The 11662-nt window shown below is 45.8% G+C and overlaps 1 protein-coding gene across 1 annotated transcript; it reads right to left on the bottom strand.

Moving 5' to 3' along the window:
* Positions 1–1393: 1393 nt before the first annotated feature.
* Positions 1394–9593, bottom strand: LOC119269677 (NAC domain-containing protein 90-like). The gene is made up of 6 exons (XM_037551572.1): positions 9021–9593; positions 8586–8935; positions 8032–8230; positions 6912–7009; positions 4528–4673; positions 1394–1436 (listed from the first exon to the last, which is right to left on the bottom strand). The coding sequence occupies exons 1-6, from the start codon at positions 9175–9177 to the stop codon at positions 1394–1396; spliced, it is 993 nt and encodes a 330-aa protein (XP_037407469.1). The 5' UTR covers positions 9178–9593.
* Positions 9594–11662: the final 2069 nt, after the last annotated feature.

Below are 11662 nucleotides of genomic sequence, written 5' to 3'. Positions count from 1 at the left end.
GTAAGTTGGTGCACCCCTGCAGGGAAGAAAACATCTATCGATAGCCTGTCCTACAATAACGGACACTTGGAGTTGTATCCCGATCGATACAACTAGAACTGGATACTTAAGATGAGACATGATTATGAGAAATGGATAGTATGGCTCTGGGATTGCTTTCTCGCAGGGAGTTGAGAAAGGATCGCTGGCCGAGGTTGATAACACTATTACTACTTTACATTATGTCGATCTGTACTCTTCTATATGCTACAAGATGCTTGAAGATGCCTGAAGATGCTAGTCTTCGATAGGCTAGGCTTTCCCCTTCTTTTCTGGCATTCTGCAGTTTAGTCCACAGATACAACCCTTTTCCTTTGATACAGATGCATACTTAGTTTAGATCTGATGTAAGTCTTGCGAGTACTTTGGATGAGTACTCACGGTTGCTTTGCTACCTCTTTTTCCCATATACCCGTTTGTTGCGACCAGATGACGGATCCCAGGAGCCAGACGACACCACTAATGATTACTACTACCCCGAGGATGCCTACTACAACGTGACGGCCGCTGACGACTTGGAGTAGTTAGGAGGCTCCCAGGCAGGAGGCCTTGCCTGTTCGATTGTTGTTGCTTTTGTGCTAGCCTTCTTAAGGCAGACTTGTTTAACTTATGTCTGTACTCAGATATTGTTGCTTCCGCTGACTCTTGTGTATTCGAGCCCTCGAGGCCCCTGGCTTGTAATATAGAGCTTGTATTATTTTATTTTGTGTCTAGAGTTATGTTGTGATATCTGTCCGTGAGTCCTTGATCATGATCGTACACATTTGCGTGTATGATTAGTGTACGGTCAAATCGGGGGCGTCACAGGGTGTCTCAACTTGATTAACCGAACTCATCATGTTGTTCATTGGCATATAGATTTTGTGGGGTTGCCGATGCATGGGAGTTGGAATACATATGTTGCATGTTGCTGAAATTATATGAAGTTGAAGCATGAAGATTATTCTGAATTGGTTGTTGCACATAATTAGATGCATGGTTGATAGGGCTAGCTGATACATTATGCTCATTATACGATCTAGCAATGACATATGCATTATTTGCATCTACATAAGTGAATTGGTTATTCATATTACCTTCGTAGATGGCAAACCCTAGATGACGATCTCTTCGTAGCAAGAACGGGCCGGAGACCGTTCGAAGCTTCGTCCCCAGCGGAGTCGCCAAAAAGTGTGTTCGCACACGAACACGTCATCGTGTACCTCCAACGTCGAGGGTGATGCACCGCAGCTCACGTCGAAGGAGACCCGTCCGGAAGCGCGGTACGCAAGCAATCTGGCGGGTGCTTTTGTGGACCCAAAACCACACACGCCCGGGAGGGACCCCGTCATGGCGCGCGGCGGCTATGGCAGCCCTAGGTCGACCTGATCGCCCCTAGGGCCTCGAGGTTCACCGCCCTACAACAAGGAGAACAGATGAAGAACGAGGAAGAAGAAGAACTAGGGTTAAGGAGAAAAGATAAAAGATAAAAAGTGATAGATGATTTGTTCGATTTGTGTTGTTCAATCGTCCGTCACCCCTTAGGTATATAAGAGGCGGCTGGACTTCCCGAGAACAGACGATGAACGAGGAAGAAGAAGAATTAGGGTTAAGGAGAAAAGATAAAAGATAAAAAGTGGTAGATGATTTGTTCGATTGTGTGTTGTTCAATTGGCCGTCACCCCTTAGGTATATAAGAGGCGGCTGGACTTCCCGTCAAGGAAAAGGCTTGGATTCACGTCCAAAACCCTAGTCAAATTCGGATTGGTTTTGTCTGAACTTTCCAAAACTGTTGGGTTTAAATTGACTGGACCTTCCGGGTAATTTTTGAGGTGGTAAACGACCTTGGATGAAAACAAGCCCAAAAACAATCTTGACCGTATCGACGAGACGAACAACTTTCATGTTGAATGTTTTCTGATCAAAGGTCATCTTGAGGGACAAATCTCTCGCGTAAAATAGGCAATTATTCGCGCTACCCATTAGACATGGTGTGTGGTGGGGCGCGCCACTTTTGGCTCTTAATAGGGTTGTATTCCGATGGCTGTAACTTTTACATACGATCTCGTATTGGGACGATTTTTATATTAAAATCGGCCGTTTCGACGAGACAAAGACAATTCATGTAGAAAGTTTTTCATATGTGGCTGTCTTGAGGGTGTAATCAGACTATTAGTGTTCTGAATACAAAATCTCAGTACTTCGAACACAACTTTGGCCTTAGAGATAAGACCGGATGACTATGATCCAAATATCAAAGTTTCTCCTTTTGACGATACGGAACTTTACCACTTTAAATACTTTTCTATTTAAGGCCTTCTTAATTATATTTTCGACCATGCCAAAATCTGATGTCAACACATATGTTCCTTTTTGGACAATCCTTTCTTAATAAAAAAGGCACGGGGGTTTTATGGACATGTGCCGCATGTGCTCATCAAATTGCCGGAAGAATCCCGGAGTCTAGGGATGCAAATTTGGAATCTTTATAGAACCCTTAGACATTACTTAGTTCACCAATTGAATTAAATCTTAAAAATGAAGTGAATTCCAAAATTTTAGTTCATTTAGTTGAACTAAAGAAGGTTGGACGGTACCTTCAAGATTCCAAATTTGCATGCCTACCGGAGCCGGTGCAGCGAATACGATCAAAGATCATCCACTAAAAGGACTTCCGGAAAGAGTTAGAAGTTTTTGTTGTAAAATAACAATATACGTGGACTTGACCTGCCGCTATCAGAGTCTGGCCGCAACTTATCTAGGCACGTTTCTAATTAGAGAGACCCGCGGCCGATGCACGGAACTTACTGTGTGGATCATGAGCATTTTGTACACGTGACGGGAAGCAGACAAGACTGATGTGAACGAGATTGTTGGCAGACGGTGAAGCCGCTCCGGTACAACCAATCTTCTCTATCTTCTCCCCCTGAACATTCAGTGGCTCGATTTGTCAAAGGATGAGGAGACTGCCTACCATTGATGGCTTCTCTTTTGTGCACGCTGGTTTCATGCAACGCATGCAACAAGATGCTGTCGCGGTCTTGCCGACCAAACTAATTTTGGCGGAAACCAGGTCTTTCAGTGAACTCAAACCCCGAAGACATGAGACTTTGGTGTAGCATTCTAGCAAGATCCAATACAAATTTAGATAAATGAGGCGGATATATTGCCCTCCATATCGACTCATTCACTTGTACTTCCTCCGTCCCAAAATAAGTGTCTTAACCTTAATACAACTTTGCACTACATCTAGTACAAAGTTGAGACACTTATTTTGAGACGGAGGGAGTACATTTCTTTTCTAATCAAAGAATCTTACAAAAAAGAGAGAGGGAGATCATCAACATAAAATTATAAATATTTGCATAAAAGAAGAGATTATTAATATATTCATTTATCACAAAAATCAATATGTGCATCTAGTTCTCAAAAACTTGTCATATATGTAGAAGTGAAACTTTCGGATATTTGACTACGTCTGTCTTCTGAATACTCACAACTATAAATATATGATACATTATATATGTGCCCCATTCCAATCTCAAGCCTTGCCATAGATGATTCGAAATATCAAAATAGTTACTGACTTAGTTGAACGTTATACGGAGACTAAATCTTGGACCCTGATAAGTGCCATGAACATTATGCGAAGACTAAATCTTGGACCCTGATAAGGGCCACACATGTGGCACGAACATGCAACTCCAAACGTTTTTTATGGCAAGTTTAATGACGTGGGATGGCCAGCTTAGTTGTCAAGCATGGCAACTTCTTTTTGGATGGCAAGTTTCAGTTCTTTTTAGGTTTGTTTTTCTTTTTCGGATGAAAACTTTAGTTGTAAATAACGTTAGAGGGCTGGAGTGATTCGTGCCACATGTTTGGCAGAAGCATACTACTCCCTCCATTCCATAATATAAAAACGTTTTTGGGACTACACTAGTGTTAAAAATATTCTTATATTTTGGGACAGAAGGAGTACCTTCTTTCCGGTTAATCACGCCTGCGCGTATCCCTAAATTAATAATTTGATCAACCTAGTATAATTTATATATCACAAAAAATATCATTAGAAACTTTAAATGGTATATTTTGTAGTGGTATAATTTTTGGGTTATATTATTTCTATTATATTGGTTAAGTCAATTTAAGAATACGTGCAGGCCTAATAAACCGGAAATGGCGTAGTATTATTGAGAGAAGAATGTTTAATTATGGAAAAATGTACTTGTGGTCCATGTACTTTAATCAATCTAACTAGGCACTCAACATTCTAAACCTTTATAGGTTTTGTCCGTCACCTAGGTAAGAGCATCTACAGCCGGGCGCCCTATATTCGTCTCATACGTACGGGCAGGCCGTCCGCTAACCGTTCACAAAAAAAACGACCCAACAGAAGCTCTCAAATGGGACTCAAACGACCGGGCTGACTAGCACCCGTATATCCGTCTCAAATGTAGGGCGGATATGAGGCGGCCTTCGCCACGCCAGCTCGGCCCACGGCTGGCCCACCCGACCCCATAAAACCCCACATTCGGCAGAAACCCTAGCTCACTCCACTTCGCTCCGCTCCCCTCCCCGATGCTCCCATTTCCCCGATCGGCCAAATCCCTAGCACCGACGAGCATGTCCAGCACTGGCAGCCACTCCGACGGCAGCTCCGGAGACGAGGAGGAGCTGGCGCTCCGTATCGCGCTCAAGCGCTCGCGGGTCGGTACAGGCCGTAGCTCCGGGTCCGGTGCACGCCACCTGCCGCCCGTCGCCGCTGTGCCGACACCGGCCCTTGCCACCCCGCGCGCAGATCTGCAAGGCCTGCCCGATCTGCTCCTCCCGCCCGACGGCCTCCTCCACCTCCGGCCGTTGCTCCGTGCGGGCAGCACTGTGTTCTAGTGCCCGCTCCGCCGATGCCGCGAATGCGGACTCCGGAGTCGGAGGCACATGCCACCCGCCGCGAGAGGCAGAGGTAAATGGAGATGGTGGGCAGGTCCGACGCGTCTGCGCAGTCCGTCCATCGCCACCAGGTGCCCCGTGAGGAAGACCGTCTCCTCGAGTGGGTGTGCCGCCGGTCACTGACTGAGGCGGAGACGAAGGCCGAACGACTCCAGAGGATCAACGCCAAGCATCTCTGGCTCAACATTGAGCAATCCGAGCGGGAGGCGGCGGAGGCAGGGCAGAGGTGGCGAGGGTGGCCAAGCTCAAGCGCAAGCAAGACCGCGTTGTCCGGCGCTTGCAAGGCTACATCGTCATCTCCTATTCCTCCTCCTCCGACGGGTCCGACGTGGATCCACCTCCTGCCACGGACTCCTACAGATGCGCCGGCGACCGAACGAGCAAAGGGCCGGTGAGGAAATGGTGAAGCTCGCCCTCTCCTGTTTATAATCTAGTTGTAGTATGTAGTTACAATGTGCCAGATCATTGAACTGTATGATTTCGCCGTTTGGTGATCTTTTGGTGATGTTTATGTAAATTATGCCCGTTCGGTACCAGTTTATATGTCCATTTCCTGTTGATTTTGATTGTTTTGTGATCTATGTACTAGTTGCGTGAATTTGTATGGATGTAGGGTTCGGAATATGAGATACACTGGTGTGAAGGCTCGGAATTAGGGAGTGCCTGGTTAGTGTCCGCGGGTGTGCCTGGACGTATCCGTGGACGTATAGGGGGTTAGATTTGCCAACTCCGACTGTAGATGCTCTAATAATAGTTTAATTGACGTCATGCATGGCACTATTTTCGTGCAGGTGAGACTCTAATGGAGAAAGGGGATATTGTAACAAAAAAAATTCAAGAACCATGAAGAAAACTACTAAATATTCAAATATTTTAAAATCATGATAAATTTGTAAAATACATAAGTTTGCCAATAAATATTGGAAAATCCAAAAAATAGATAATGGAAAAATATTTTTGGGATCATTAATAAAAAGAAGTAAATATAGTGATATTTCATAAAAGCTAGGTCATTATTTCCAGTTTTTCTGTCAGGTCCATTTCTAGCATGTCCTTTTCCTTGTACTAACTCATCTAGGATATTTTCCTATCTTAGAGAGAGGATCTGTAGCATCTGCGGAAAATTGGCTGATCTCCTGCATGGCTAAGCCTTTCATTACTTGGGTCCCATGCATGCATGCTTTTGTCACATATTGCATACTCCACCCACCTCACTTCTCGTTTTTTTTATTTGACTTCCAATTTTGAACCTATTATATATTTTTGAACTGAAAGTCTAATTTATGTTTTGTTTGCATATTCGTGTTCCTTGTGACGTGGACTTTGAAACAGGACCATTCTTGAATACAGTTTAAGAATTTTTTTTACCAAGTTTCAAGTATTACAATTTGATAAGAACAACAAAGAAATTCATCAGGTTTCAAATATTAAAACTTGATATAAGCTAGTCCATATGGAACTTGATAAAACTCGGTAGAAACTTATTATTGATTTATCTTTGTTGTTCGTTTTTATCAAGTTTTTGTACTCGGTAAAATGATCTTGTTTTAGAATTCCCGTCGCCCCCATCCCACCCCTCAGAAATGCGAGGCACTTGGCGGGCCACAATGTGCATGTGCGGCCAGTGCGTGTCCCTGCGAATTTCTCTTTTGTATCATAGTGTTTACTTTTTTTTACTTCTAATTTTACTGGTTTACAGAATGTGTGAAACCGGAGCTAGATAAGGGGCCATATCTAAATTGTTCTGAAAGCTAGAAGTCAAACTTCTCTGATTTCATAGTTTAAAGATCAAAATTAAACTTGGAAATCGTTTTGAGATCAAAGGTAGACCCCCCCCCCCCCTTTGTTATTCCTTGAGGCAACTGGGGTTTCGTTTAATATAGTACAGACGCAGACATTCAACATACACACATACAATCATTTCTATGAAGGCACGCACGTCGTACCACTATGAGCACCTCCGAGAGACCGAGCTGACATTTTATTTTGAGATTGACGAAGTCGCCACAGATGCCTTCATAGTTGACGGGAACATCTCCTCCCACTGAACGCACATCATCGAAAGGCCTGAAATAAATTCAAAAAAATGCGAGCACCAATATCAAATCTAGGAGTTGAACTCTGGTGGAATGGAGATACCATTGTCCTCCTAACCATCAAATCACATGTTGGTCGCCGACGCAACTAAGATCGCCACAAAATTCTATCACCACGTTATTTGGGACGTGGCTAGATGGGATAGATCTTGAAACAGCGAGACATACTCGTGTAGGAGTATGTGCTTTATTATGGGCAGTTTGAAAACTGCAGAAATGATTTGGTCTTTATCAGAACAACAAATATTCATTTTTTGCAGGTTATTTTCCGGGCCACTGCATTGCTCCGTATGTGATCGCTACTCACTCCGACGGAGGCCAGGGAGCGTTTGGTTATTGGATCTACCCGATGGGAAATAGTAGCACGGGCTATTTTCAACTGATTTGGATGTCGGTCATGTAATAAGATAGGCTTGTAGTGCTCCTATCTCAGTTTACCGGCCGGTTGTGGCTCTTATTCTTCTGTTTAGCTCTTGATGAGCCTGATTTGTTCTTTGATCATGACAGGATGATTTGTACCGGAACCTTTGCTTTTTAATAATATTATTCGTATGCATCGTTCTATTGCAGAAGTTGGGGCAAACCCCCTTCTCGATTATTATTTTTCGAAGTCGATGCTTAGAACCATCGGATGTAACCAGTGCGTGCAAGTGCACAAGGATGAGGTCTTCATCAAATGGATATGCATGTCCATTGGTAAATGGTTATTTCAAATAAGTCGACTAAGAAATAGTCACTTCCCTTCTCCCCCTTTTCCCTGTTACAAATTCGTAGTACAAACTAGCTAGTGCTCAAATTCATAGATCATTCTTTGTCCAGAATTTTATGTTTTAAGATTTAGATAGAGCATAATCTGTCAATGGAGACGAAACTGCTCAAGATTCGATCTGTTGAAACGAATGCATAATCTAGTCCGTAGACCAGTAGAGAAGAGCAGCCAATGTGGCTATATCGTCTCCGTATGGATCACCGCCAGCTCCTTCCATCAGATCCTCCTCAAGCGGCTGCATGGATCCACCGGAGCCGTCACCGTCGTCGGGCGACGCGGTGGCTGCCGTGGATGGCCCCGGAATGTCACCGCGTGCAGCCGCTGCAACCGGCCGTCGATCGAACTGCCTCAGTGTCCCCGATTTGGTGTAGAGTCGACACAAGCTGAACTCGCTTCTCAGCTACAAAACAACACAAGTTCACATCAGACTACAGATTCGAACAATAATTAAGTTTCTCAATCTCACATATATGGATGAATAGCGTATCAGCAACTTGCATGCCAAGATGTAACATGTAAGACGATAAAAAGACGAATAACATGCATGTTGATGTAGGTGGGGCTGTGATGATGAGCATCCCGGTTAATTGGCACTATCTATAAGCACAGCACACACACAATCCGAAACCTATGCCTAGATGAATTGCTAGTTGCGAGCTGCTTTTGGGCACTTATCCGGCGACAAAAGTGACAGCCATGTCTGTCTGATACATATGGAGATGGACATATCACATATGAGTGGCATCGAGTATTACCTGCGGAGGGAGGTTCGGTGGCGCAGCGGCGTGGGGACCCCCGGTTGCCGTGGGTGCGCCGGCGGCGTCGTCGTTGTGCTCGTGCTGGAAGGCCCTGTACTCGTTCATTTTCCACTTGGTCTTGGTCCCGGACGGCGCGCGGCCTCGGTAGAACACCATGGTCTTCCTCAGCCCGATGGGCCGGCGGTCGGCGGAGTAGACGACCCCGGGCGTGCCCGCCGCCTTCCAGTACCCCGACGGCGTGGTCCGGCTGGGCCGCCCGCCCCGCGCCTCCCGCTCCTGCCGCGCGCAGAAGTAGAACCACGGCTCCCCCTCACCGCCACCGCCGCCGCGCAGCCTCTCGTGGATCTCTGCGTATGTGCGCAGGTAAGAGGCAGCATGACGCAACGCACTGTACGTACGTAGGAATCCGTATATGATGATCGATGGTCCTACCTGAGAGCTGCAAGGGGTCGACGGAGTAGACGTCGACGACGGGGATGACGCGCTCTATGTCGCCGCGGCTGCCGTCGAGCTTGTTGCGCAGGTAGAAGCATATCAGCTCCTCCTCCGTGGGGTAGAAACGGTACCCCGGAGGCAGCCCGTCGGCCATATGACAGTCTCCGGCGTATATATGGCGCCGCCTTACACTTTACCCCGGCCGGCCACGGCCAGTCTCGGCGGGTAAGTTTACGAAGAAGACCCTAATAACGACTAAAGCCGCCGGCGAGATCCTTAGCCAGCTGCTCGACTGGGCGCGTGGCCGGAGAAGCTAGCTTGCTTGTAGTCACAGCTGGGATGGGAGCTGAGCTGATCGCCGAACTTATTGAGGTGTGGTCTGTGGGTTGGAGGTGAGGGGAGGTGTGAGCGCGTGCGCTCTCGCATGTATATATGGGGAAGCACGAGCGGGAGGCGGATCATGTCATGGTTGACACGGGGCGACGACGCTGAGCTGCTTGCTGGGGCGGCGAAATTTCTCATGGCTGCCGTGGTGTGGTGGGAGTGGGGGTTGGCTCTGTGCGGGAACCAGGAGAGAGAAGGCGGGGACGTGGCTGGGCTGGTTAGTTTAGTGGTGGGAGGACTTCGTCAGGACCAGCCATTGCTAAGTCGCACTTCTTGGAGATTGCCGTTCATATCTTCCTTCTTTCAGTACCATTAGTGCACCTTTAATCATGGTGGACACGGGATTTAACTCGATTTGCTGCCGAGAATGGTCCTGCACATGACATCACCCAGTCACTGCTCATGACGTGGTGGAACACTGTTGGGCGAGACCTCTTCTTAGAGCAACCCTAGCTAGTTCTTTATGTGTCCGTAGCCTCCAAAATCGTTTTGGAGCACCTTCCGTAATTTTCGAAGGCTGCGGAGATAATGTGCAAACACATAGTCGTCATATCTCAATCCTCAAATTATCTCTCCTTATTTCATCTTTCAACATCACACGCTTGGATGTACGGCATTTCATTTGAAAACAGTCATGCTTAGATTTCTTTATGAAATTATTAGGAAAATCGCATGAACAAAAGATGAAGAATCATGCACACATTCAACCTACATGTACAAATCATATGTCGCCGGCCCGCATGTGTGCACCGTTCCCTACTCCTGTATTGGCGGCTTCGTTACATCCTGAACGCACGATCTTCGATTCATATCTCAAAACGATCTTGATGTGACATCCATGGTATTTGGATCCAACATTATCAGTTGGTTCACTTTGGCTATCTTCTCTCGCAATAACCATTTTTTTTATCAAACTGAGGCATACGTGTCTTCATCACTTTCTTGGTTCTTTTACTTTCGTGCATAGCCCTTCACCTCGCCTTCTTCTCTTATAACCTCCTCTCCTTGAGCTCCAACATTTATTGTTTCCTCTTCTCCGCCGACTCCTTCCTTGACTTGACCAACTCATTGATTTTGTCTTTCATCGCTCACACCATCCCCTTCGATCTCTTCCTCCCATTGGATCACCCCATGCTAGACGGCAAAGTGGGACTTCTTGGTATTCTCTCCTCTCCACCATCATCTTCCTCGTCGTCATCCAACTCCAAAGAAGAAGAGGTCTATGACCTCAATAATTTTTGGTGCCTCACGCCATAAGCCGGAATGGTACCCATGGGTTAGGGCAGAGTCAATGGCATCGTCAGCAAGACCTGTGGGTGGAAAGAGGAGTGGGATAGGAAATGTCTCTTACACCAAGCCGTTTCTGGGATGGAGCGGTCCAAAATCACCCCAACTCTCCAAACATCAAGGCGGGTGGACTGGATTTGGAGCACCCTCCAAAAATTATGGTGATGGAGCGCGGGATAGAGAATCCTCTTGACCAACTTTTAAGACAATCACCATACAAGTACTTATTAGGGCGTTCGAACTTATATGACGACTCTGCTAGAGTCACACTTACTAGTTTGGAGTGGCCGACATGTCAGTTTCTCGGATGACAGCTCTGAACTATTGGTTCTTACATTTACTATTTAACGCTTATTGTAGCTCTACCTTAGGACTCGTCTGCCAAGCCCTTTCTCTACTACAGCCAGTGGCGAAGCCACATGCTGGTTGTATGGTCACTTGAATACTCAGTTTTTTGGCAAAAAATCTCATATATAAGTTGAAAATCATGCAAAAAAATTTACAAAACTCATACAAAGACATATATTTGACCACACGAATTTGAATTGACTACACAAGACTAGAGCCTTGGCACCGCCATTGACTGCTACCATCTATGTTTTGTGCAAACCTGCTTCCATCTCTTTTTCATATTGTCATATCACTCACGCTGCTCTTCGCGCACTCACCATGTGCCTCGGCTTCATCTCAATCTTTGTTGTTCGATTCTCACTTGTATTCACCGCCTCTATATGCCTTGATTGCTTGTTGATTTCACCTCCTTCTTGATGCCAGTCCGCCTCTTAGCTCATTCCTCACCTTTCCAAAGTTGTTGCCTCCCTTGACAATCAGTGGATGTGGAGATTAAAATCTCGGTCAATGGGCTTTGTGTTGGTAGTTTTGTACTTCTAATGAATTAAAATTTATCATGCATGATCACATTTTAAACTTCCATTGGACATGCCAAATATTGTGTGTGCACTACGACT

This window comes from Triticum dicoccoides, chromosome 3A (genome assembly GCF_002162155.2).
Source record: "Triticum dicoccoides isolate Atlit2015 ecotype Zavitan chromosome 3A, WEW_v2.0, whole genome shotgun sequence".
In the NCBI taxonomy this organism is placed as follows: domain Eukaryota; kingdom Viridiplantae; phylum Streptophyta; class Magnoliopsida; order Poales; family Poaceae; genus Triticum; species Triticum dicoccoides.
The sequence above is the reverse complement of the archived record's forward strand: the minus strand, read 5'-3'. Positions and strand labels throughout refer to the sequence as shown.

Bases quoted from the DNA above. Each gene is read 5' to 3' on its own strand.
- LOC119269677 (XM_037551572.1), bottom strand. From the start codon at position 9,177: ATGGCCGACGGGCTGCCTCCGGGGTACCGTTTCTACCCCACGGAGGAG. The intron at 7,010-8,031 runs GTGATCCATACG...ATGTGCGTTCAG, and splicing joins TCTGATGGAAGGAGCTGGCG to TGGGAGGAGATGTTCCCGTC. The intron at 4,674-6,911 runs GTACGACGTGCG...TCGTCTCCGGAG, and splicing joins TCTCGGAGGTGCTCATAGTG to CTGCCGTCGGAGTGGCTGCC.